This window comes from Micromesistius poutassou (assembly GCF_964030765.1).
Source record: "Micromesistius poutassou genome assembly, chromosome: 22".
Classification (NCBI taxonomy): domain Eukaryota; kingdom Metazoa; phylum Chordata; class Actinopteri; order Gadiformes; family Gadidae; genus Micromesistius; species Micromesistius poutassou.
The window spans coordinates 930287-958223 of record NC_140292.1 but is presented as its reverse complement, the minus strand read 5'-3'; the positions used below and the strand labels follow the sequence as shown (position 1 = coordinate 958223).

At 48.9% G+C, this 27937-nt stretch overlaps 1 protein-coding gene across 1 annotated transcript; it reads left to right on the top strand.

The window, feature by feature from the left end:
* Positions 1 to 1475: 1475 nt before the first annotated feature.
* Positions 1476 to 27464, top strand: LOC311367984 (liprin-beta-1-like). Its single transcript, XM_084486856.1, is given in 26 exon segments — positions 1476 to 1616; positions 7412 to 7494; positions 10002 to 10210; positions 11598 to 11687; positions 11832 to 11945; positions 12499 to 12609; positions 13834 to 13926; positions 15005 to 15113; positions 16701 to 16762; positions 17015 to 17082; positions 17233 to 17236; positions 17238 to 17354; positions 17791 to 17861; positions 17980 to 18031; positions 19090 to 19228; positions 20530 to 20677; positions 20910 to 21038; positions 21593 to 21743; positions 22273 to 22387; positions 22769 to 22857; positions 23780 to 23902; positions 24209 to 24334; positions 25366 to 25554; positions 25994 to 26140; positions 26250 to 26315; positions 26884 to 27464. Coding segments are annotated over 25 exon segments (2661 nt in total). The 5' UTR covers positions 1476 to 1616; positions 7412 to 7430; the 3' UTR covers positions 26959 to 27464.
* The last annotated feature ends 473 nt before the right edge of the window (positions 27465 to 27937 follow it).

The window sequence follows — 27937 nt, the reverse complement described above, 5'->3', positions numbered from 1 at the left end:
AAATGATTGAAATGGTGGAACAAATAATGTTTGACAAATATATTTCTGACTCCACATTCCATCTCTGGTCTCCTCCACTACAATGCAAATGAATGGGTAGTTTCTTACACAGACACTAATGACATCAGCAGGCTTAAAAAAAATAATGACCCCCTCAATCTTTCTCTCAGCTCTTGAAAGTGGCTGCAGCCTGGGGCTCTGGTAATTTGACAGATGAAAACAAACAAGGAATGATTTTATATAAATTTATGTAAATAAATCAGATTTTGTTGGGCCAACTTGTGTTGTGTTTATTGTGCTCTTAGAACTGTGTTTGTTTACCAGCATAACTGGCATGGTAAAAACATGATCAGTTAGTTTACACAACTTGGTTAGGGCTTCATATTTTGATATTCATCCATATCAATTAATCATGCATAAAGTAGATCCATAGACTGGGAGAAAAGGAAGATGGTGAGAAGAATTGGGGATCTGGGAGGGTTGGAGGGAGGCGAAAGATAAGAACATGAGTAGACATTACATGCCCGAGACCCTTAAAATTATGATTTACTAATATAACAGTTAAGTAAGCAGTGATATGCGCTGTTGGCTGTTTAGGACAAATGAAAAAGAAAGGTAAGCACAATAAATAATTCCCTGTGCAGTACTTTTTGAATGATATGGCGAGCCTCTACAAAGTTGTGATTTATGGTGGCATGGTATGAGTTGCATACGGGCAAAAAAAACAAAAAACACTTTTGTGTCCCCCCCAATCCTGACATCGGATCTGCACCCCTGAATCCACCAGTAGTACTTTACAGGTCAATAGCTCTCTGCGAGTCTAGACCAAAGTGGTGCCAATACTTAAAGTAGCTAGATAATGGTATAAAATGTGGGTCACACATATATAAATAAATAAAAAAAAAATAATCAAAAAAAAATATATATATATATATGCAGTAAGTGATTTGCTGTGTTCATCATGGCCATGGTGTGGACGGCGCCAGCAGAACAACTCTATCCCCACCTTTCGGTTGACCTGCGCAGGACAGATGCGTGGACCTCTGCTGATCCAGCGCTTTGATCTGTGGGACCGTTGCTTTTCTCACCGCGAAAGTAATTCTGTCTTTATATGTTGTTAATTCAACTGTCTGCTTATTTCTTATTATGATAAATTAGGTTGAAATCGTCCATTTATTTTTTGCTTCTACATAAGTAGGTAAATACCAGTAAGCATTTTAATAGTTAATACAATTCGATTTGGTATAGCATACAAATATATCTATAGAAGTTGGTATACATCATTTCAAACAAACACAAACTACATCCCTAGCCCGTACAATATTGCCGACACTATTGGCTCCTCGAGGGGCCATTTAATATGATTTATCATCTTTCTGGGAGCAGTAGGAGACCGTCTCCGGTCGCTTCTGATTGGCTCTTTAACGCGCATGCGTAGTAAATTGTCATGCATTGCAATCCGTGCGTCTGAAAAGTTGGGAATGCGGAGTTCGTCCTTAAGTTGAATGGAAATGTGTCTCAAACGATGAGGTGAACGCCAATGCGGGGACATTAACACCGGGAATAGGGTCACCCTCGACCGAAGCTCTGCTCTCACCAGGTCGGTTCACCGTCCGGTAAGTTGAGCTGTTTTTAAATAACTTTGATTTTAAAACTTTCACGAGAACCGCTGTTTGGGATATTTGTTTAAATACTAGCTCACCAAGGACATTAAAGTAGAAAAAAAACGTTATTTCTCTCAAGCCATCATATAAGTGCAACGTGACCGTAAAGTCCCCACAAAGTGCGCGTTTGCCTGAAATAAAAGTTCGTCATGTGATGACAATCTTTGATAATTCATAGGCTGAAACAAAGGAGAGTCCGACCACAACACTCTGGTCCCACCAGGACCCCCCTCACATGGACTCTGGTCCCACCAGGGGCCCCCCTCACATGGACTTTGGTCTCCCCAGGACCCCCTTCACATGGACGCCTGTGTGTTGATTACAGTTCATTATTATACCAGCCAGAGCAACAATAATATAATAAAGCTTTCTTCAGGAAACAGACAGTTGTTTGTTATAGAGTAACAGAATAGGAGTAGAGCCTATTTACTTAAAATTACCCAATTCCATAGTTTATTTTTGATAACCACTCTCTGTTTAGGAAGTGGTCTGGGTATATTCCATACTCAGTATAGGGTCACTTACATTTCACACATATTAGTGTCCCACTTAGTGGATGTACATTTTTTAAATGTTGAAATGTGTTTGTGCCACAATTGTGTGTGTGGGGTGCGCGTTTTTCTCATGCAAGGAAATCTCACATTAATGTGAAATCCCTATGTTTAGTTGGCTTACTAAACACAAGGCTTATGGTTTGTGTATGTTTATTACACATATCCATCCATAGCCTGAAGGTACACTCTCTTGTATGCAGCCACCGTTTCGTGAGGTTTGTTCTAATAAAGAACCGGCAGAAAGCCTTCCTGTCTGTCACAGTGAAGTGAAGGTCACCGAGTGTATGCTTGGCTCAGGCCATATTTACCCTTTCATGAGACCCGATACAAACCCAAGTGAGCCCAATACAACAGCTCAGACAGAACACCACTTCAGTCAACAAGTGGCTTACTTGTTGAATGTCTTACAGTAGTGTTTTAGTCCCAGTAGTTTTGGCTCTCCCTCCACTATATCTTGGTATATAAACATAACATATCAGCATCCATTTACATTTTCTTGCCAGAGGTATGAGGTCATCATGCAGGTCCTTTGATGGCTCAAATCCACCGTAACTTCATCCTTTCTTTTCCTTCCTCTTCGATGTTGATTTGATTTGGGCCATGTGAAAAATTAGCATTCCCCCTTTTTTTTTCTCCCCCTCCTTACCATGTGATTCCACTGACAAAGAGGTGTGTGTGTGTGTGTGTGTGTGTGTGTGTGTGTGTGTGTGTGTGTGTGTGTGTGTGTGTGTGTGTGTGTGTGTGTGTGTGTGTGTGTGTGTGTGTGGTTGGCTACTGATACAACCCCAACACACAAACACTAGGCTTTCCCTCTGCTATCTTTCATTTCAAAGCCAGGCCTTGTATGGCCTTTTTGTTTACTGCATGTTTAAACAAAGGCTCTATCACCTTATAGGGTCGGCATCCATAACTTCATATCACACCGCCGGCCAAAAGCCGTTCCCTGTGATCATTGACGGGATTAGACAAGAGCAGTCAACACTTTCTTTGTTGATCGGTTCAGTTCAGTGATCAGAGCGGTTCAGTGATACAGGTTAGTTAATGCTAACTGGTAAGTACCTGTTACAGGTTAGCTAATGCTAACTGGTAAGTACCTGTTACAGGTTAGCTAATGCTAACTGGTATGTATCTGTTACCAGTTTGCATTAGCCGGTTGATGTAAAATATTAATTTCTTCTTCTGCAGGGCTGTGCAGTCGCCCCGGAGATAATTACACTCCTGATTTGAAGAAGTGGCAGAAGAAACTGTGAATCGGAAAGGATAACTGCTTGTAAAATCAGCGGGAAATGTCTTATTTTGGAGTTGGGCCTTTTAAAAGTGGTACACAGGAAACTAAATAGATTCAGGTTTACATCTATTGAAAGGTGTATTTAATTGGAGCTGATGCTCTGATACCTGGGGATTTTTCCTCAGCACGCTTATGCTTACCAGTACCAGGTACGTATTGGGGGGGATAACTGAACAACAACATAGTGGTCTAACTGCTCCTGTCCAACCCCAGCAAAGATCCCAGGAGGTGAAAAAGCAGAAATCCTGTTCAAACCCTAAGAGAACCTCTATTCTACAGCCGACTGTACGTACGCATGTTGCACACAAACCTAATGCAGTCAAGTCCTGTGTTGAGAGACACTTGGGATTGACGGCCACATCTGTAGCACAGCTGGAGCCGGGCTCCAAGGGGGCTGCTGAAAGAGGCACAATCAGGGGTGTGTGTGTGTGTGTGTGTGTGTGTGTGTGTGTGTGTGTGTGTGTGTGTGTGTGTGTGTGTGTGTGTGTGTGTGTGTGTGTGTGTGTGTGTGTGTGTGTGTGTGTGTGTGTGTGTGTGTGTGTGTGTGTGCGCTGTAATGGACGGTGTAGGAGGGTGACTCTGCAGGGTCGCTCTACCTGGGCCTGTTTTCTCTCTAAACACAGCCCCCCCCCCCCTCTCTTAAAGTTCTCCCATCTGGAGTTGGGGTCAAACTAAACACAACGTGTCAAGCGATGTGCTGGCAGGGGGGCGGCCATCCTGCCCCGGTACCAACAGAGAGAGGGTCGTCTATCATTCTAACGGCCGGTTTGAAAATGGAAATTTTACATGCACTTTGAAAAATGGGTCGGTTTAATTAATTTGTTACATTTTCGGTGTTCCCTGCTTTTTTGGATTCAGATATGTTTTCAAACCTGGGTTAAGTTTAAAGACATGAGGGAGGGCAGTTTAAAATGCAAAGGCTTTTTCTTTTCTTTTTTTTGTACACCGAATATGCTTCCAAAACCTACGTTTGTGTAAAGACATGCAGACGTAGACTCGGTCCTAGTGTAGGTCTCCGATTGGGTTAGAGTCTTGGCTGGGGAGGGGTGGGGGGGGGCGATATTGGTTATGGCTCTCCTATGGGAACTAGAGAGGTCCACACCTGGTTGACTTGGAGGGGAGTGTGTGCTGTCAGTACCAGGCGCCGGTGTGAGGAAGAGGGGGCGAGGGTCAGGGCTGGGTGGGAGTGTGGGCCATTCCTGCTAACTCTCTCAGGAATGTCCGCCGGGTTCACTGCAGTGCTGCGTTCGATCGAGTGGGCAGGTGCTGGGAGATAAGACCTGGTTTGATAGGGCTGCCTCTGCTCTTAATGGGGTGATGATGATATATATTACATAGTCCCTGGTGCTGCTGAAACTGACATTTCTTTGCCCCTGGCTTTTTCTGTGTTGAAAATTGAGGCTATGTGGCATAAAAAGCAATGTAGTTTAAACTTTAAAACCTCAAGGCTGACTGGTAGTCCTGGTTGTTTGTGTTGTGTTGTGTTGTGTTGTTTTGTTTGTGATGTGTTTGGCTGAAACAGAACATCACTTGCAGTAAAAGCTGATTTGATTTCCATGGATATAATAAGACGTCATGCAGTCCACTGATTATACAGTCCACGTTGTTGGTAAATGAATTGCCATGATCATATTATTCATGGTTATTTGACGTTTCGGGACATAAAGTTTTGGGACATAAAAAGCGGTCTGATCACATGTTTTTATCAGTTTACATCTAGGGCCTTAATCAACATCCCCCAGTGTTCCCTGTTCAGAAGATAAGCTTTGGGTTTATAATAGAGCCCAGTGTAACACAGCTACAATGCTAACAGCTACAACGGATGGAAAGAGTTCAGTCCTTTCCCACAGAAAAGCAGCTGCCCGGCAGGATTTTACTACGGTGTGGAATATTTTTCCATCATACTACGGAAATACCGCTGGAAGAAACTGTAACAGAGTTGTATTCCGGTGGAACGCCCACCCCCCCCCACCCCCCCCCCCCCCCTTATTTCCATGGGAACCATACACTGAATGTCACAAAATTCCCTTCTGCGCTCAACTGCCACATTAACGGCCGTTGATGCAGACGGAAACAATTCAGTTTTTATGTGTCACTTCATGCAAATCGAATTATACATTACATTAAGCAGTACACACAGGCTCACAGTTATTGCAGTGTTCTCTGAAGTATGTGCTGCACTTTATAGAAATGGCAACGTTGTGGAGGACGTCTGACCCACTGTTACCTATGGAAACAAACGGGGCCAACGCACTCCTTAACGGTCCCACTGTGGGCCCCTTGTGTTGCTCCCTAGCCTCCATCCCCTCCAGGCTCATAGTTTAATTACATGTGCATGTAATGGCTGTGCAGTTGCCTGAGTGGGCGTGGTCTGACCCCAAGGAGGGAGGAAATAAAGTAGAGCCTGTCTGTATTCCTCCCAGACACAAATCCCAGCCTTTTTTTTGTTTTTGTATTTTAATTTTAAATCCCTATCTTTCCTACAAGCCAGATGGGCAGGGTTTTTTGTTTTTTTCAGTTGAATACAGTTTGCACCGTCTCAGACTTCAACGACCTCGTGAGCTCCTGATGTGTGCGCTGCGCTCCAAATTCCCGGAAAACTCGAAACTTGTGACCGTGTGTTTGAAACCGGGCGCTTCTTTGACCCAGAAACCTTCACAGCGGCTGTGTTGCTGTTCACAACTTTGTTATGGAAGTTTGACATTCCGGGAATGCCCGGAAAAAGCCAGTGCACCCTTGATAGAATGGATCCATTCTTCTGGATAGGATCCCCGTCGGAACCTCGGACCTTCACGACAGCGGGAGACGGGCCGGGCCGAAGCCTCAGGCTACTGCCAAGCGCCACCCCGGCCTGAACCGTGTGTTTGTGAAGCACTCCTCCCACGTCGGGTGGAGGCTGACGGCTGACAGGCCTGTGCACTACCGGTCATCACCCCACACTCCCACTGCCTCCTCCAGCCCCCCCCCAGCCCTCCCCTAACTCTTTCTGATTACTCCCTTGGCCGGCGTTAAGAATGCGTCGGTGGAATGGCTTGGCTGGAAAGGAGGTGTGAGAACCAGCATACCGTAGGGTCGTACGCCAGATCTCCTGCTCATGAGTCCACTTCAGCATGACACCCCAGGATGAGGAAGCAGGGTGGAGCTGTATGAGTCTTTATCAGAACCAACTTAAGGTCCGGTGGAACGGATGGAACCGGAAATCGGAGCCAGGAATTGAATCAATGCTACTTTTCACAAGTCCTGAACCTCAGAGTTTGAGTTGACATGCATCCAGTTTAACTACACACAATACAGTTTAACTACACACACTTCCCTATAAGGTACACAATTTATGATTTATGAACATTTTGTGTCATTTTAGTTAACACATGTTATAAAACACATGCTTACTTGAGTTCATGCGCTTCCAATATTACAAGCAGTGCCTGGTAAAAGTTTCCTGGTAAACCAGTTTCCTGGTAAAAATACTGTGGTTCCATGTAATGAAATTACATTCGGCAAATTATATCTTGTCTGAGCATGAATTTCGCTCATAATGGAGCCCGTAATAGAATGATGTGCGCAAGAGGGGGAAAATACATCTATTTCAGTAGCTTATTAGCAGAGCTCCCTTCTACTGTTTGCTTCTTGCTGTGTTTCATAAGTGAGCTGACTCTCCCCCATAAAGGCCTCGCTGCCTTCCATCCTTCAGGGGGGAAAGACGTGACTTGTAAGTGATTGAGCCTCCATTTGCAGGACGGGCTCTCCTTGTAATTGGTTATCACCGTCGATAACGATGTTGAGGGAACCGTAAAGGAGAAGTCTTCGTCTTCCTCTCGTCTTCCTTCGCAGCTGGTCGCCTCGCTCTCTCCTCCTCCTCTCCCGCCCCCTGCTCGGACTAATTATGTTCTCCTCTCTCCCTTCAGGTTTATCGGGGAGGTGAAGATGATGTCCGACGCCAGCGAGATGCTGGCCGCGGCCCTTGAGCAGATGGACGGCATCATAGCAGGTAACCGCTGCCGCGCTAACCCTCTGAGCACGCAAACCCCGCCAACCCTGACTGTACGAAATATGGCCGTCTCTTCCATGACTTTGCCCCGTCGGTTTACGCACAACCGTTTTAGGGTGTCGATTTGAAGTCCACAGATTGTCGGAGTGTCGCCATTTGTTTTGATTTTTGAAAATGACAGCGAAAGACTATTTGTACTGTCCCATAGAGGGTGAGACTGAAATGGTCCCGCCCTCTACGTGGGGGCACCGTTGTCTCTGTTCATGTATGAAGCTAACTAGTGACCACATAGATGTTTTTTCTCTTTAATCATATTGTTGATTAAGTATTCTAGCAACAAACTGGCCTCAATCCTTTGCAACCCTGCAATTCTGCGATGTCTACTGCGCTGGTGGAGCCCGTGTCTGACTTTGTTTCGTAGCGCGGACGTTTGAAAATACAGGATAGCCTTTCGCTAATGATGTGGATTCTCGTGGCACGGATGTATACAGATTAGGGAGAGACTCACTCCAGAATGTTGCCACACTGATTAAGAGTTTTCGTAGCCTCTAGGGGGCATATTCATAGATCCTGGCATGCTAGATGAGGACCACGTTTGGAGTCACAAAAGCCTTTTGAGTCCGGTCGGCCTTTATTTATCTTTATCTCGTAGGGTTAAAACAAATGGCTCCAAATGTAAGTTGATCAAACAGGGATTCCTTTTTAAGGATGTCAACCACACCAGGAACAGATCATTAGTAACTTTTTAATGACCTGTAATTATCAACCAGGACCTTGGAAGTGCATAATATAAAGAAGAACCAACGACTGAGATCCTAACCAAACAAATATGTTTGGCTTTGAATTAGGAGAAGGAAATTATGAGAAGGGTCATTCTGCTTCCATCTAACGGGACTCACCTAGTGGCCGTTAGAGGAACTACATGCTAGTCTCTGACTCACTGCCCATGGAGCCTCACAAACAGAATGGTTGTCGCCTGGCTCTTAGGAATCAAACCAGGGCTCACTGCTGGTCTCTGCCTTCATCGCTTGGTGCTCTGGGAACCACTGACTTGATTTGGACAGTGTAACCAAATGCAGTTGCGAACACGATGAAGGTTTATGTGTGGCTTATACAAATGTCATGTTGCTCGGATTGGTTTGACTTTTCTCATTGATTTGACATTGCTTAGGTGTGTTGTGGGCCTGAGATACAGTACTCTATCACACACTCTGTGGCTCTGCTGTACCTTGTTTACCACGTTGGCAGGCTAGACATGAGCTGCTTTTTAATTAGTTTTCTTCCAAGTATCAATGGGGAACAGCTCGACGGAACAAGAGGAACGGATTCGGATTAGCTATGATTAGCTGGGCTTTACATCATGGGCTTAGGTATTAGTTAACTGATTATTGTATCCAAGTCAACAACATGTCGCTGCCGGTACGACTGAAACAACAAGATAACGGTATCGGGGGAAGAATAGTGGAAGAAAATAAACCGATTCAGATTGGGGTCAGGGTTTATCGTCCCAAACAATCTCAGCGCCCCGTCCTCATGACTCTTTCCCCCCCCCACCCCGGCGCTCTCCCCTGAACGTCCACCTCCTGCCGCCACGCCGGTTCAGACCACGTGTTGTTCTGGTCTCTCCCCTCGCCGTGCAGCCGCTCTGTGCTCAAACGAGCGAGACACGATGCGTCGCCGAGTAGCGGCTGGTTCTGCACTCATGGATCTGTCCTCCAGAAGACATGAGGTCATTTTCCACTGAGCACGCTCCGCTGCAAAGTGATGATTATTAAAGGAAGAACCTGGCGACCGGACGGCGTCTGTGGCGCTCGCCGTCAAGAGGGTAGGGGCCTCTGGGCGTGTGTTGCATCGGAGGGGAGGGGCCTCTGGGCGTGTGTGGCCGGCGGAGGGGCGGGGCCTCTGGGTGGGTGTCGCGGCGGAGGGGCGGGGCCTCTGGGTGGGTGTCGCCGTCGGTCGCGTCCAGCTGCAGATGAGCGGAGCAGTGATTTGATGAGTCCTCGCGATGCCACTGATATGTGTAATTATAGCGTTGCCCTTTTGCAACAGGAGCGAGACGACTGAACACACGCACGCACGCACGCGCGTACGCGCACAGACACGCACACGCGTGCTCCTCGCTACTGTTGGAATGGTTTGCCGTTTGTTCCTATCATTTTAAATGTTTGTTTGTGCCTGTGTTTGTGTTGGCCTCGCTTGTGAAGAACGCAATCTGTGCAGGAGATCATCTCTGGTGGATAGCAGACACCACAGCTCAGCAAATGAGCTTTATTGCAATGTTCTTTCACACAGCAGATATTGCTTTGGGTAAACATTTTTCACCCAGCTGCTAAAGTCCTTGCATGTATCCAGCCACGCTCGCTTGGTACACGCACACATGCATACAAATATATGTGCAGACAAAAGAACAAAGAGGAAGCACTGGGGCGGGAGACTTTTGGTTGCATAATTCATATCTTCAAACTTGCAACTAAAGTGTGTGTGTGTGTGTGTGTGTGTCCGTCCAGGCTCCAAGGCCATGGACTACTCCAACGGGCTGTTCGACTGCCAGTCCCCGTCCTCCCCCTTCCTGGGCGGGATGCGAGCCCTGCACCTGCTGGAGGACCTGCGGGCCGCGCTGGAGCTGATGGACGGCGAGGAGCGGGACAACCTGCGCTGCCAGATCCCCGACAGCACCGCCGAGGGGCTGGCGGAGTGGCTCCACCAAGGCCGGCTGGTAGGCCTCCACCCTCTGCCTCCACGCACCACCCCATGGGGAGGGAACGTCTTTGTGAAGCGCTTAAATTGGCCGCTGCTGAGAGAAGTGCTATATGAATGCAGCCCGTTTATGGTATTGTCTGTAATGACCATGAATTATTGGTTAATGTACTGAATACAGAAAGCGCCTTTCTAACCTGTGGCCACTCAAAGCTTCTTTACAACATGCACACATTCATGCACACATTCATGCACACATTCATGCACACATTCATGCACCCAGCCATGCACCCAGCCATGCACACGTTCACGCACCATTCATGCACCCAGCCATGCACCCAGCCATGCACACGTTCACGCACCGTTCATGCACCCAGCCATGCACCCGTTCATGCAACAACGGAAGAAACCAGCAGGGGAAGTTAGGCTAGGGCCTCAGGGCGTGCGTCTAAAACTCGCCAAAAGTCCCTTTCTGTTAAAGTGTCCGCTGAATGAGCCAATAGTACAAATCCATTTATATATGAAGTGGTGTACTGAACCATTAGAATAAAAGGTCACAAGAAATCCAGAATCTCTGATTTCCTGATGTCTCTTTCCCTTGAGCGGTTTTCCCATCAATTTCTCTTGTTTTTCGAAGTCCCCAGTTCCAATAATGTGTGAATATTGGAATGACCTTTTGTTTGCGGTATGAATCAGTTATAGGGCTTTGCGCATGGCTGTACAGAAAGAGATGGATTACCGAGAGCAAGCTAGTCTCTAATATATCTCCAGTGTTTATGTGTGAGTTATGTGATTTTAATAACAGACACTGGTTATTTTAATTGACCCACGTCATGAATCTTGTGCTCTGGTGTGAATGTTATGGCATTCTTGTGAGAGATGAAGTTTCTATAGAAGCACCAAAAGAAAATAGTTTCCATCCTCTGCGCCAGAGCTGACTCACACCAGGTCTCAGTTCTGCCTCCCCCATCTCCCCCACACCACCCTCCCTCCCTCCCTCTGCCCTCGGTTCCCATCTGTGAAATCTGAGAGAATGGTTTGCTTTTGGATTCTCATCACACAAGATAGTTGGAACTGGGAAGTGCTTTTCGCCCAAAAATTAAATCGCACCCCTGTGTGATCCGCCTCCCTTGTAAAATGTTTTGTAATCTTTGTTTGCTGGAGAACCTTTATGGTAGTGTATGGGGTTAGGGTTAGTGTTTGTGTATTTGGGATGTGTGTGTGTGGAGGCCGGCACAGATGTCCTTAATCAGAAATCCTCTTAACGTCGGGGTCGCAACAACTGTCTCTGCACCCGCATTCTCTCTCTCAGGCAGTGAGTGAGTGAGTGAATGCTGCAAAAGTTGGTAAACACCTAAAAGGGATGCAGCTGTGTTCATCCTGACTTGCCTTCGTTGTTATTTCAGAGTAACGGCCATGGATTCGGGTCGGTCGAGGCCGCATACCAGGAACGTCTTTCCCGTCTCGAGAGCGACAAAGAATGCCTTGTTCTCCAGGTGTGTGTAGTTCCGTTATATTGACTCTAAATTATTGTTTGATCAATTTTTACAACGCAAGCAAATTGGACACTGCACTCAAAGTTGGTATTATAGGGATTGCTGCTAGTGTGTGTCATTACGATGTCTGAAACTCCCCTACAGGTCAGCGTCCTCACAGACCAGGTGGAGGTCCAGGGGGAAAAGATCAGGGATCTAGATAGGTGCCTTGCGGAACACCGGGAGAAGCTAAATAACACAGAGCAGCTGTTTCAGCAGGTGAGCATTCCCTCCAATGTATTCCTTTTATTGTTATTTGTATATTATGTTGCCATCTATGAGGTTACCATGGTGTGTACAGTTTAGGTTCTGGACCCTCTTGGTTCATTTTATATTTCTGAGAGTTATTAACAGGCGCAGATGAAGGGTGCCTCCAGACACAATTTGATAGACTGGGTAGATCAGAATTGGATGTGAACCATCAAACGGGGACATCTTGGTGCCTCAACGCAATCCCATCATTTCAACTCCGCCCCGTATAAGATGTTGTGATCGGTATGAGTCAGGCCAGGTCTGCTGCCTGTCTGGACAGGAGGGGGCCAGACGCATCTGCCGGAGCAAGATTAGTCTGGCTCTCAGGCGAATGTGTGTACCTGACAGTAAAAGACTTGAACCTGAACTAAAAGGTCAGGTTGTAACCACTTCCATGAAGAATTACGTTTCCGTAAAGTTTTCCTAAGTAAAGAAACTGTCTTTGCTAATCTTAAGTCACGTCTTTACATACAGCCGTTGTATTTCTGTGGAACTCGACTAACTGATTATTTTGCCACAGGAGCTGACTACCAGGACGACCCTGGAGACCCAGAGGACTGAACTCATGTCGGAGCTCTCCAGACTGAAGGTGAAGCTGAGCGACCTGGAAAGAGATCGGCAAGACGCAGAGGTATGCACGCGCACTATGCACACGCCTTACACACAGACCTGTCGTAGCACATCATGGCCTATGGATCTGATTTTCATTAGATGGTTGTGTAGCTGTTGTGTAACCGTACCCCCGAGGGGTGTGAGTCTAGTAGTGCTGGCACCCAGCCAGTCAGTGTCTTTAAAGTCAATAAACGGGAGGCCGGGGCTCTGCCTGTCTTGGATGAAGCAACCACAGACCTGTCACGTGGGGCTGGCTAGACCTTTCCACTATGGTGGGGGGGCGGGGGACTATCGCTTTCAAAAACCCTATCCCTTTCAATCCGCCCACCTGTGTGTTATTTGCTTTGTGCTGGATCAATAAAATTGAATTTGCACATCATTTATATTCCTGAATAAAATTCTAGTGCCCTCACGACCAGGGTGCAGAATTACCTTTCATAAGTTTGTCTTTTTCCCAGAGTGGACAGTCTGAGCAACTGCTTTAATATGAATTTAATCTCGAGTTGTTTACTTGTGAATCCATCCAGGCAGGTGTTTACTCTGGGCCCTGCCCTCGGCTGCAGCACCATTACTAATCTGCAACTGGTTTTGTAATGAAAAGTTATATTTAACTTTAAATGGTTTTTGCTGGTTTCAATGAAGATTGTCCGACTTCAGTCACTATGACGGCCCTTTTTAGATTTGGGATCACCATAATCATGTTGAATTTTGTATAATGCTGGTGAATATCATGATATGCTTATGCATTCGATATGCATTCATATGCATTCGATATGCATTCATATGCATTCATACTTCCATATGTTTTCACTCAGACCTCATATTTGATCGTTTGGCGGGCATAACTAATCATAACCAAGTTAGACTTTTGGACATGACGATGGAATAGAATACCATTGAAAGAAGATCAACCATAATATTGCCGTACTGCCCAGTCCTTCCCAATATTCTCTCCCAAGAAGTTGTTTTGAAAACGCTTGAAAACGTCTGGTTTACTGCCCCACCCCCCCCCCCCCTGTGAACTCTGGCCTGCGAGGAAATGTCTTCCATACACACACTACTGCTCCGCCACCCCCTCCTCTCACACACACACACACACACACACACACACACACACACACACACACACACACACACACACACACACACACACACACACACACACAGAGCCCACCTCCTCCTTACGCACACACACACACACACTCTACAGCGCTGAGTAATAGGAGTTGTCCTTCCTCCCCAGGGTCTCTACCAGGAAGTGACGGAGCTGAGGTTCAGGCTGAGCTGTGAGGAGAATGAAAGGCTGCAGTGTGAGAGGAAGCTCAATGCCACCAACGTGAGCGCCCTGACACTCACTCACTGACTCACTCACTGACTCACTCACTCACTCACTCACTCACTCACTCACTCACTCACTCACTCACTCACTCACTCACTCACTCACTCACACACACACGGTCATGGCTACACAACAGAGACCGCCACACACACACTCATGTGTGTGTTCATCAGAATACTTATTCCAACAGTTGTATTTTCAATATATATATATGAAATAGGAATAACAATGTCCCTCACCGGGTCTGACCCCTGCCACATATACATAGAAACTGAAAGAAATCATGGAATAATAGTATGTTTAAAAATATTCTTGAATAATAAACGTACAGAAATACATAATGGAAAAATCAAGACAAAAGAAAACGCACAAAAACATAATGACCCAGAATACTCCTTGATGCGATTTTCTCTTTTTCCACCCCTCCATTTCCTTCTTTCCTGCTTGTCTTCGGTTACGTTTGCGTTCTAGTGAACCCTTTCCTCCTTCCTTCTCACTCCCCCCCCCCCCCCCCCACTCACCCCCTCTCCTCCCCGCTCCCTCCTCCCCCCGCCGTATTCCCCCTGTCCACTCATCACACTCCCCCCCCCCCCCCCCCCCCGCGAAGGGTCCTAAGTGGGCCGTGGACCCCCGATCAGTGGTGGTGTCGCCCAGCCCTCTGCTCCTCCACCTCTCCCCCTAAAGGCCCTCCTCTCTGCTCTACTGCTTCACTGCTTCACTGCTCCCCAGGGAGCGAGCTGTAAGTCTCAAGTTCTCTCTCTCGCTCTCGCTCTCACTCTCTCTCGTTCGGTGTCTCTCTGACCTCCTATTGTTTTCGGGACACACAGAGCTCCTTCCCCTCCGAGTGTTTTTTTAAAGCGGTGCCTCCATTAGGATTCATTATATCAGAGCCGTAGTGTAATTGCTACTAAATGAATCCCACACACTCACAGAATAAAGAGTATCGTCAGTAGAGCCTAGAGCCTCAGCGGTGATCCGAGGCTAGACGCTCCCGCAGCCGTCTGTCTGTCTCACCCGTCTGTCTGTCTGTCTGTCTGTCTGTCTGTCTGTCTGTCTGTCTGTCCATCCCCCACAGGATGAGCTGCAGCTGGTCCACGGCCGGCTGGGGGAGCAGGAGGGGGAGCTCTGGAGGCTGAAGGAGCCCAGCGCCAGGCTGGGGGCCGGGGGCCCCGACGCCGCGAAAGGTAGGTGTGTGTGTGTGTGTGTGTGTGTGTGTGTGTGTGTGTGTGGACCAGCTGCAGCTCATCCTGTGGGGGATGGACAAACAGACAGACAGACGGGTGAGACAGACAGACGGCTGCAGGAGCGTCTAGCTAGGCTCTACTGACGATACTCTTTATTCTGTGAGTGTGTGGGATTCATTTAGTAGCAATTACACTACGGCTCTGATATAATGAATAAAATAAAAAATACAAAACGTCCCGTAACATTCCGACAATGGACAGCTCAGTCCGCCCCCCTGCCCGGAGAGTCCTTCCTGCTGTAGTTATATTCCACAATCCTGGTGGCAGCTTCTGAGAAAACGGGAGTTCCCCCCATTATGGAAATATTCTCTCCCCCCCCCCCCCCCCCCTCGGTGAGTGGGAGTACAGCACAGAGAAGACAGCAGCCACATTCCTCCCCATGTGTGTGTGTGTGTGTGTGTGTGTGTGTGTGTGTGTGTTGATGTATGAACACACATGTCAGGGCAGGAGGGTCCCACTCCCTCACGGCCCCTGACTGATGGAGCCGAGGTTCTGGGGTGCCAGGGGAGGGGTGAGTGGGTGGGGGTACAGTGGGTGGGTGGGTGGGGGTACGTTGGGTGGTGGGGGGGTACGGCGGGTGGGTGCGTGTCACCTCACCCTGCTCCCGCTCGTCAAAGGCATTGAACACACGTCTGATTTAATGACGCCGATTAAGTCCAGCGCTCTTCAGTTCAGTGCGCGGGGACCTCGCCGTGCTTTGTCCGTTGTGCTACTCCGCTTGTACAGACTCAGGGACACGGCGTCACAAACACGCCACGCGATGCCGTAACCGGTTCGAACTGGCTCCGTGCCTCGCCAGATGTTGTTCCCTGTGATGCACCGCCCGGTGAGTGAAATCACCTGGCACGGGCCGGAGCCAAGAGCGGTCGTTCACAGATGGTTTGGTTCCATGGCCGCACTTTGCCCTTTTTCACTAAGTGCAGCAGACTGGGAGCTTCTCACTGGGCTCTGCACTCGCAGTAAATGACTGTACAATGCGCGCCATTTGAGACAGCTGCTGTTGTTTGTCTGCCCTCATCGCTCCTCTCGTCTATATAGAGCGATGTGCACTCGATGGAGATATGTATGTGACTATGCACACATGCGCCTACGTACATGGCATACATATTCATTATCCCGCTGGTATCCACGGGCCTTATTGAGCGAGAGGCCATCTTGGTTCCGTCTTGGTTCTAAATGCTAGCAGATTGATGGGACACTGAATGCGGAATTTCACGTTCAGCGTTCCAGTGTTCGCATTCGGAGTACGGCCCAAACGGGGAATCGGAAGCCAGTCAACTACAGAAAGGACTGTGATTGGTGCGTGGCTATGGGCTCCGGTTTCACTGGCCAGACGCGACGCAACACATCCAGTCCTAATCCCCTAAATGATGATGAATACCCCAGTTTCCATTGGTCCGTGCACTGGGAATTTGTTTTTTTGGCCCTGAATTTGGGGTTGGCGAGGCCCCCAGCGACCAGATATTACCCTTAACGTCACTGATAACGGTGTCAATGAACGGCTTTGATGTTTCTGTTCTATCCTAGATATGGAAATGTTGAAGATGCAGAGTGCGCTGGAGTCGCTGAGGTCCGCCAACAGCGAGAAGGTACGGGGCTGGACCGGGACGGAGACGTGATGTCATAGCGACGCCGCCGCCGCCGCCGCCCAGCTGAACAGCAGCCATCGCTTATTTTAAACAGATGCTCTCGCAAATGATTTACGCAGAGGCTCAGTGGCACGCCGGCCCAGCGCCACTCTGTCCCCCTCCTCCCCTCTGCGACGGCACCAAGTCGTACCCAAAAAAGCAGACGAACGCAGCGTCTCTCAGCTCCCTAACGTTCCCGTCTCCGCCTCACAGGACCGGCGGATCGAGGAGCTGCTGGAGACGGTGTCCCAGTGCGGGGGGGGGGCCGGAGCTGACGAAAGGTCAGCCAGAATCACGCCTGTCAACACCCTCCCCCATCCTACGGCCTTATTAGACCCAATGCAGATTTATATAAACCACACCCGGTAATTAAACCCCCCGCCCCCGCCCCCCCCCCGACTTCTCTCTCTCTCTCTCTCGTCCTCCCGCAGAAGAGAGGCTGAACGAGGCCGATTACGACGACATCTCCGACAATCCGTCTGTTGCCGTCGCCATGGAGACTGCGCAGGTCGTCCTGGCGATGGACGCGGGGACAGGAAGGAGCTCCGGCGAGGTAAACACGCCGTTCCGTCAAAACAACCGGCGCTCCGCCACACGGGCGGAACCCCCGTGGCCCCCACTTCCTGAGAGAAACAAAAAAAGATGTGTTTCACCCCCACCCCCACCTCCACCCCCACACCTCCACCCTAGTAGGGACGGCCGTTTGTTATTGGTTTTGTTTAAAGTGATGTCGTCTTTATAAAGTCTCCCTACTGTGGTTGAACTTATCTTGTCGTGTCACTTTAAATTAAGTTCCTGCGTGTCTCTTTCTGTCGCTCTCTCTCAGTCTCTTCCTGTCATTGTCTCACTCTCTCTCTCTGTCTGTCTCTCTCTCTCTCTCTCGTTCTGTCTCTCTCTCGGTTTCTCTTTCTCGTTCTGTCTGTCTGTGTCTCTCGGTTTCTCTCTCTGTCTCTGTCTGTGTGTTTTACCCCTGCCTGTCTCCCTCTCAGTCCAGCCCCTGCATCGCGGTGCTGTCAGAGATGACCGCCCTCGACCGGGAGAGACAGCAGGCCACAGAGAGGTAACCCCCCCCTAACCCCTCTATTGTCTCAGCTCTTCCTGGTTCCTCCGTCAGTCCTGAGTCACTTCCCTCCACATGCTGGGACTGACTTGTGTTTGTTGGTGTTTCATCCCCACAGCTCAGCAGCTCAGTCCAGCAGCGTGGCCCAAACATCCATCAGTGCTGACCAGGTGGGCGTCTGACATATCCCAACTGTGACCTAAACTAATTAAAAAGTGCAGACAAATGAAGAACAGATGCACCGATTGTGAAACTGTGAGCTGATATCGATGTTTAACATGACAATTTGGCCCGATGCCGATACTTGATCATTATTATTTTGTTTATAGTTATTCCACCTTTCGTGCCAGGGTAACAAATATAACTTAATAATTATAAAGAAAGAGATTCAACCGATTCTAAACCGATTCTAAACTGCATCACATTATCTTTGAATGAACACAAATTCAATCATACAAATTCACCAAACAACTTTTAGTCGAACCTTTCACACGATTACAACTTTGATAACTGATGCGACACAACAGAAAACCATCGGTAAATGTCATATGTGCCGATAGGCCAATGGAATTCTACAAGGAGCATATCGGACGTTTCCGATGTACTTCCGACATATCTATTCTGACCAATCAAACTTGGCAGTAGCCCAATGCTTCATTATTTGAACCACACAGACACATCACATACACACAGTCTGACACACGTCTGGCTCAGTCTCACACACTCCCACTCCCACTCCCACACAGCCGCGCCGTCAACCTCTCACAACCCAGCGGTCCCCTCATGTTAAAGACATGAGGGGACTGACACTCAAGGGTGTTACAGAACACCCTTAAGTGACTTGAAATCCATTAAGTTAAGTCTTCTGCTCGCCCCTTAGTGGTCCTTGACGTGGTGGTTAGACTTAGCACCAGTGGGGACCACTGCAGAATGGATGAGGACATCAGGCTGTCAGGTTGTCGAGTTGTGCCACCTAGTGGTGTCATGATGTAACTGCAGTGTGGTTAGACTTGCTCTTGTGTCACCGTTCACCGTCACTCTGTGGCACTGCGTCCCTCACGCGTGGAAGTTATTTGGATTGAGACGGTCGGTGGAAGGGATTTCGAAAAAGTTATTTGAGGGATTTCGAAAAGAAAACACGATGTGCAAAATAAATAAAAGTAAGAGAAAGTTGATTGAAAATATAGTTAGTATTTCACTCGGCGTGCGTTCTGTCATTCGGTTGCAGGGCAACAGTCAGGAGGGTTCGGCCTCCCCGACGCTACAGAATGAAAGCTTCGGCACCAAGAAGGCGCGCTCGTCTTTCGGCCGAGGCTTCTTCTTCAAGTCGCGCGGGGCCAAGCGCACGGGCAGCTCTCCAAACCTGGGTGAGTCGGAGAGCAGCGGCACCCCCTGCTGGCCACGCTTGTCCACGCGTCACCCCCGAGACCATTGAAAGTGCGACTTAAGAAAGTTGTGGGCAAAAGATAAGAAGTATACCCGAAACAAATGAAATTATAAATCACTGCAGTATTCCGTTCTAATTGTTATTTTATTTTCTATACGTTTTATTTGTTATTTCTTCTCAATCTCTTGCATGGCTGCAGCATTGGTCCGGTCTGCTTCTCTAGCTGCTGCTCCATACGAAACTCCTGAAAGTAATTGAGTATATACAGTATATATCTGTCTGAAGTGTACATCCTTCAGACAGACCTTTGGTCGAGGATCTGTGTCATCAGTTAGTCTCTGGGATCAAATCTGAGCACAATGGTGATTGTTTTAGACTTGTTGATGGTAAATTGTTCATAATGTCTTTGTTTTGTTTGCCGTTTGTGAAAACGTGGAAGATCGCAGTCGCAGTGCCAGTACTCCGCTGTTAGGTACAGTAGGTCTCTGGTGCCCACGGGGGGGGGGGCTTGTGGCTGGGCTGCAGTATGGCTGCGCTGGGGTGGGCACAACTGGATGTAGGCTGGGATTAGCGCTGATGTCGCAATGTCACCATCTACTGGCCAAACCAACAAATTACACATTGGAAACGAAACAGATGGATTTGAGTGCGTTTGCAGAGTAAATGGTCAGGATTGCTGCATCAACTGTCCTCTGATGGACTTTTCCTCCACCTTCTTTCAAAACAATTGAATATATTCGTTCCTTATTCAAATCCCAGGGTGTTTTTTCTTTGCTATTTCTTCCTACGGGTGTGTGAGGTGTTTCCTGTCTGCTCTCAGCTCATTGGCTAACGGCCCGACCAATCGACGTCCAGTTGTCCCTCCTCCTTGTAGTCGGCACCATCTGTGAACGTCCTGAGTCACCTGGCGGGCCGTCTTGGTTCTAAACTCTAAGCCTCCTCAGACGCGTTCTACCCCATAACCCAGGGCAGCTCGTACTCTGTAACCTCTATGGAGTCTGAAGCTCCTTATAGAGGGAGGTCTTCACCAGCATGGGGGTCTGTCTACATGGGTCCACCCGTCTCCTAGGAGACCTGGGAGATGGGGGTCGGAGGGGGGGTCTTTGGAGTCCCCCCACCCACCCATGTGGTGTGTGTGTGTGTGTGTGTGTGTGTGTGTGTGTGTGTGTGTGTGTGTGTGTGTGTGTGTGTGTGTGTGTGTGTGTGTGTGTGTGTGTGTGTGTGTGTGTGTGTGTGTGTGTGTGTCCGTCCTCTGTGGTCCTAACGCCTTCCTGTTTCCAGCTGAGACGGAGCAGAGGGGCACGGACCACCTGGACCTGGCCGGGGCCCCGCCCCCGCCGCCGCGTGGCTCCGCCCACACCGGGCCGGACGCCGCCTCCTCGCCGGAGACCCGCAAGAAGACCAAGGGGCTGAGGAAGTTCTTTGGCAGGTAACGCATCGCCGGGGGCAACCGTGGGGTTCTGATCCAAATGGGTGCCAATCACCTATACCCACAATGTCATTGGCTGAGCTCTCTCTCTCTCTCTCTCTCTCTCTCTCTCTCTCTCTCTCTCTCTCTCTCTCTCTCTCTCTCTCTCTCTCTCTCTCTCTCTCTCTCTCTCTCTCTCTCTCTCTCTCTCTCTCTCTCTCTCTCTCTCTCTCTCTCTCTCTCTCTCTGTCAGGATGAAGAGGAGCCACTCTTCCTCGTTGAACGTGGACGACTCGTCAAACACAGAGTTTAGAAGGGGCGGAGTCAGAGCCACCGCGGGACCCCGCCTCGGCTGGTCACAGGACCTCAAGCAAGACGGAGGGTAGGCTGAATGAGACCCCGTGTTCCCTCAGGGGGCTCCGGTTTACTCCCACACCACAAAGCATGCAGGTCGACACCGCTGCCCTGGCCATGAGCAAGGCAGGGGCGCCACTCCTGGAGGTGGGACCCGGGCGCGGCGCTGCGTGGCAGCCCCAATGTTCGTGACAGACTTCAAATGCAGAAGGCTGAATTTCCCACTAATACAAATATTAAGGCAAATTTTCTTTTGAACTTCAAATCAAATAATTTGGTGTGTGTGTGTGTGTTTCCCTGTGTGCGTGCCCCCCCTCCCCTGTGTGTGTGTGTGTGTGTGTGTGTGTGTGTGTGTGTGTGTGTGTGTGTGTGTGTGTGTGTGTGTGTGTGTGTGTGTGTGTGTGTGTGTGTGTGTGTGTGTGTGTGTGTGTGTGTGTCCCTCCTATATGTATGTGTCTCCCTTTGTCTCTGTGTGTGTGTCTCCCTGTGTGTTTGTATGTCTCCCTCCTTTGTCTGTGTGTGTGTGTGTGTCTCCCTCCTGTGTGTGTGTCTCCCTCCTGTGTGTGTGTGTGTGTGTCCCAGGCCGGCGGAGGCCCCGTTCCCCCAGTGGAGCAGTGACCAGGTGTGTGGCTGGCTGCAGGCCGTGGGGCTGGGGCAGTACGTGGCCCAGGGCCAGGAGTGGATCCGCTCGGGGAACACGCTGCTGCAGGCCACGCAGAGCGACCTGGAGAAGGTGGGTTTGAAGGAAACGATGAATCATTGATTGGAATAAGTGAAATCATTAATTAAGGCGGATCGGCTCAGGTGCTTCACCACTCTTCAATAACGTGTCGCTGAACTTGTACCGATGGACCGTCTGAGAAAGTGCTATCATCATCTTAAAAGCACAGTGTGTAAGATTGAGCCTCACCCCTAGTCGGCGAGACTTTTGGAATAAAGAAACTCAGTAACGTTGTTCTATACCAGTCTAACCGGCTGTTCAAGTGTGTGACGAGAACTAGTGTAGCGAGGCCGGCTGGGTGTTTTGTCGATGGTCTAATTCCTGTACACAAAGAGAGGCCACAAAAAGAAGACCTTTTGAACTGAAGGAAGTGACTTCCTTTAATCCGGCGTTAATTCCGAGCAGTGTCATGCCAAGACTTCACATGTATGAGGACTTCGTTTAAAAAAACCAAAAAACACAGAAACGTTCTGTTTTCAAAGTCGTATGATGAAGGGCTTGACGTGAGGTGTATCGCGTCTCTTGTGGGTTGCCTCTACAGGAGCTGTGCATCAGGAACCCCCTCCACAGGAAGAAGCTGCAGCTGGCCCTCCAGGCCGTGGGCGGCTCGGAGGAGGATGACCTCCAGGGGAAACTCAACCACAACTGGGTCACCCGTGAGTCGTTTTCAAAGGGTTCAAATGCATGTCACAAAAGGCTTCCTTTTTCGGGGGGGATTAGAAGGAACCAAGTAGAATGCCGTTACGGTCTAATCGGCTTAACAGATTTGTCTGTTTTGGTATGAGATCGTTTGGTGCCTCGCAAGAATGGCTGCAAAGCACGTCTGTCTTCTCCTGTGTTAGCAAACGATTAGAATGTATAAAATATTATGTAATATATCACATTGAAAAACTGTTTTAAAGATTTGACCCATTAAGTGACACTGATTTTTGTTTTAAAAAGGCGGAAAATAAGGGCGACTATTTTATGAATTTTGTGCTCAAAACAACCAAAGTGTGTCAATAAAGTTGAATCAAGCTGGTGACCCTCCCCCTCAGGATGGCTGGACGACATCGGCCTGCCGCAGTACAAGAGTCAGTTCGACGAGGCCCGCGTCGACGGCCGCATGCTGCACCACATGACTGTGGTGAGCAGCGGGGTTCCTCACTTCTTTTTTTTATCACTTTATTGTGGTACTGTTCTTGTTGTCACGTGGAGAAAAACAAAACAAACAAAAAAACATTACGTTCTGTATCGCACTACATTTGTACAAGGAACAGGGGAAACGGATCACACAACAGGAAAAATAAAGTCAAATAAATAAATAAGAAATAAAAAATAAAAAAAAGCACAGAAGACAAATAAGACAGTAAAAGACGTAGAGAAATCAGCTGACAAAGTGGGCGGGGCTGCTGGTTAGAATGTGGTGTCGGCGAGAGAATGGAGGGAGGAATGCATCACAAGGTGCAGGGTATGGTCTGCCCTTATACAGTTTTAACCACAGGTGAGGAGGTCAATGTGTGTACGTACAGAGGAGAGGAATGCATTGTGTCCACATATGGGCGTATATTTGTACGGTATGCTGTCATGCAGAATTTTTCTTTTCGCTCGTGAACTACTGATAATAAGCAGTGTGCTTTCACTTCAAACGGATACAAAAAAAATCTCATACAAACAAATATCATTTGAATTCACTTTGTGTTTGTAAATGTTTCCATTGTTCAGAATCTTTATTGGCCCCGAGGGGAAATTCTTTTTTAATCTTTGAGGAAGTCTTGGATCCGCCAAACAAAACCTGTGGTGTTTGATCCGCTGTTTCTGTCTGCAAATTCAATGATGCCGACTCCTGATTCTCATCACGCTGGTTAAGGCCACAGAACGTTATGATCCAGCATTCAGAAGCCATGAGCAAACTCATGTCTCTCCCATGCTTGCGACGGATATCATTGGTTCACCGGTCCACAGTATACAGATTTAGGTCCTTTTTGAGAAATGGAGACGTGTGATTCAAACGTTAAAGCAGAGGGCTGATGTCTGAGCCTTGCGTCTGTCCGTCCGTCCGTCCCCAGGAGGACCTGCTGTCCCTGAAGGTGGGCAGCGTGCTCCACCACCTCAGCATCAAGCGGGCCGTCCAGGTGCTGCGGCTCAACCGCTACCAGCCCAACTGCCTCCGCCGGCGGCCGTCTGACGAGGTAGGAGTCCGGGACCGCACCCCAAACACAAGACGACGTCAGCCATGCTTACAACCATTGGCTTTTCTGCATTTACTGGGCTAATGGCGAGCGAGGCCGGCTAGCTATCTGCTAAATGCTACGAGCCTGGTTTCAAACTGCCATATATGGTCATCCAATACTCAAAGATACAATATATATATATAGCTGTTCAAATTCAAGATTCACCGTAGAGTCTTTTTTAAAAGGCATTAAAAAAAAGCAATTGTGCAGGGGACCATTTTAATGAACTGCCTTCCTGATCTCTGAATCCTCCGTCTGTTCCAGAACAACATCACCCCGGCAGAGATCGCCCAGTGGACCAATCACAGGGTGATGGAGTGGCTGCGCTCCGTAGACCTGGCCGAGTACGCCCCCAACCTCAGGGGGAGCGGCGTGCACGGAGGCCTCATGGTGAGGGGGAGGGGAGGGAGGGAGGGAGGTAGGCCTCATGGTGAGGGGGAGGGGAGGGAGGGAGGGAGGCCTTATGGTGAGGGGGAGGGGAGGGAGGGAGGGAGAGAGAGGGGAGGGAGGGAGGACTCATGGTGAGGGGGAGGGAGGGAGAGGGGAGGAAGAGAGGACTCATGGTGAGGGGCAGGGGAGGGAGGGAGAGGGGAGGAAGAGAGGACTCATGGGGAGGGAGGGAGAGAGGGAGGGCTCATGGTGGAGGGAGGGAGGGAGGGAGGGAGGGGAGGGAGGGAGAGAGGGAGGGCTCATGGTGGAGGGAGGGAGGGAGGGAGGGAGGGGAGGGAGGGAGGGAGAGAGGGAGGGCTCATGGGGAAGGAGGGAGAGAGGGGGCACAGAGGCCTCATGGAGAGGGGGAGGGAGGGAGGGAGAGAGGGAGGGAGGGAGAGAGAGGACAGGAAGGGAGGCCTCATGGTGAGGGGGAGGGAGGGAGAGGGAAGAGAGGGTGACTCAGGAACGTGCTTTGATGCAGCAGGAGCCCAAAGCAAATTAACAAGGATTGTGCGTCATGTTTGTGGCATGAAGCAGAAGAATCCATTGAATCCCATTGTTTCAATGGAGAAAAGCACCATGGGAGCTTTATTTTCAGGGCTTTTATCTTTATTTTTTTATTCTTTCATTCACTTGCTTCGAATAGGACGCAAAATATTAATTCTGTGCGCAATATAATGTGTTCATTCATGGCAGTACGGTCTGGAACTGGATTGTAGTTTCTTTAGTACTAGATAGACTACAAAGATGAACAGACCACTGTTCACGTCCCTCACATCTGTTACCAATACACACATCATTATAAGAACAATCATATGAAAACGGTATTTTGGGCTCCTACATTTTTATCGACTATTATTTAATCCGAGTACAATCATATAAAAGTGCTTGGCTTGTCTTTGGTCGTGTTTTGATGCCGGGCCCCTACCTCCCCTCCCCGCCCTGGTCCAGTCGCCCCCTAACTGTCCTCTAATCGTTCCTCCCTGAAGGTGCTGGAGCCGCGCTTCAACGTGGAGACGCTGGCCCTGCTGCTGAACATCCCCCCCAGCAAGACGCTGCTGCGCCGCCACCTGGGGACGCACTTCCACCTGCTCATCGGCTCGGAGGCCGGGCGCAGCAAGCAGGACTGCCTGGAGAACCCCGACTACACCCTGCTCACCGCCACCGCCAGGGTCAAGGTACTGCTCCGTCCTGTCTCTCCCAGGCCCTGTCTCTCCCTCTGACCCCTCCCCTGGTCTCTCTCTGACCCCTCCCCTGGTCTCTCCCTCCCCTGGTCTCTCTCTGACCCCTCCCCTGGTCTCTCTCTCTGACCCCTCCCCTGGTCTCTCTCTGACCCCTCCCCTGGTCTCTCTCTGACCCCTCCCCTGGTCTCTCTCTGACCCCTCCCCTGGTCTCTCGCTGACCCCTCCCCTGGTCTCTCTCTGACCCCTCCCCTGGTCTCTCTGTGACCCCTCCCCTGGTGTCTCTCTGACCCCTCCCCTGGTCTCTCTCTGACCCCTCCCCTGGTCTCTCTCTCTGACCCCTCCCCTGGTGTCTCTCTGACCCCTCCCCTGGTCTCTCTCTCTGACCCCTCCCCTGGTCTCTCTCTGACCCCTCCCCTGGTCTCTCCCTCCCCAGCCCCGGAGGCTCTCGTTCGGGGGCTTCGGCACCCTGAGGAGGAAGCAGCCGGAGGACACCAGCGACTACGTGTGTCCCATCGACGTGGAGATGCCCAAGAACGCCAGCTTCCAGCAGGGCCTCCACAGCTACGGCCAGCTGGAGCAGGTACCTGGAACGGGCCGGTGACACAGACAGTCGTGGTGAGTTAGTCCTTTTTATTTAGTGGAACTCGTTTGACGTTGTTTGTTGTGTGTTCCTTGTGTGTTCCATGCAGATGGAGGACTCTGAAGGCACCGTCAGACAGATCGGGGTGTTCTCTGAGGAGATTAATAATTTAACGGTGAGTAGAATTCATCCAATACCGCATAAGACCCTTCTTCAATAAGGGTACAATAAGGGTATTAATTAACCAGTTAACAGTAGTGGATGCAGTGGGTTAATCAAGGGCGTTTTGCTTTTGATTACATCTGTACACACAGATTCGTCAAGCGGTAGTGAACTGTCAACAGAAATGTCTCTAAAGGTTTCACATCAACACTGTGTAGACCACAGGCCACTGTGGAAATACACAAACCAAAACCTCCCTATAAGAGCTTCATCCACTTGCACAAATTAGTTTCCAAACAGGAAACAAGGCGTAACTCCGCCTCTTGCCGTTGTTTACTTCCGGCCCGGGCTCTGAGCCGCACCTCCATCTTCTGCTAGAACAAACAGGACGGCCTAACGTCATGGAAACCACTTGTTTACCTTCAGAGACGACCCGATAACCAACAGCAGATAACCAACAGCAGTCGAGAATCAGTCCGAGTGCGTGATGTCACCAGTCCTTAACCAATGGCAGTGTTCAGCTGCTCACTGCTGATTGGCCAGGATGTTGTCTGAGGGGTCATGTGGTCGTTGGGTTTCAGAACATGCTGCAGGGAGACGTGTTCATGACAGAGGTCACAGAGGTCAATGGAGGTCAGGACGACGTCCCGGTGTGAAGACGTGATGACGAGGCCGCCTGCCACTCAGCTATTACCAAGAATATTGAGCTCGCTCTCTCTCTCTCTTTCTCTCTCTCGTTCTCTCCCCCTTTCTCTCGTTGAACTGCATGAACTGAGAATGTGACGACCATAACCTTAATGTTTAACCCCCAACCATTATTTTATGTTATCTTTGACTGCATCTTCGTTGAGTTATTATTTAAAACCAAAAGTGTTTGACTTGCCTCGATGTATTACGTATTTTGAACCTTCTTGTAACGGCTTTTAACCAGACGTATGTCCGGCTGCGTTAGTCTCTCTGTTAAAGTGTTTTTACTGCCGACAGCCTTGCGTATCTTTATTTGTGGTACTTACAATCACCCAGTATTATCTAAGAGAATAACGTATATACCAAACCTTTTTCCTGTTCATGGGTTTCCGGCTATAAGCACAATTTTTGCCAGAACCAGCAAGGACAAAAATGTTATTTTTTAATTTTGTTAATAAAAATGTACAAATGGCTACATACTTGTCTTGTGTTGATAATGGAGAAGGCAATCTGGGGACATTCAGGATGTCCCCCTACTTGTCCATGACTACATGGACAAGTAGTTATTGTTAGTCGCTTTGGATAAAAGCGTCTTCTAAATACCCTAAATGTAAATCTAAAACCCATTATTGAGGGTATATCATATTTCTATATAAAATAACTTTGTTTTTTGTATATAATGTAGACCTACTTTGAACAATTCCAATACATTTGTACTTTGTAGTATTGTTTGACATCAAACATCAGCGTCGTAATTCTTACGTCCTTTTCTTCACTAGGGCAAAGGGGACCAGCAACGGGCCAATGACCACACGAGGTCGTCGCATCCTCCAATTCATACAAAATATAATAACGAACTAACAGGACATAACACTATTTTTTATGTATGTGTATTGCACAGTATGCAATACAAAATCAAGCTACCGTCCGATTTATATATAGAATAAC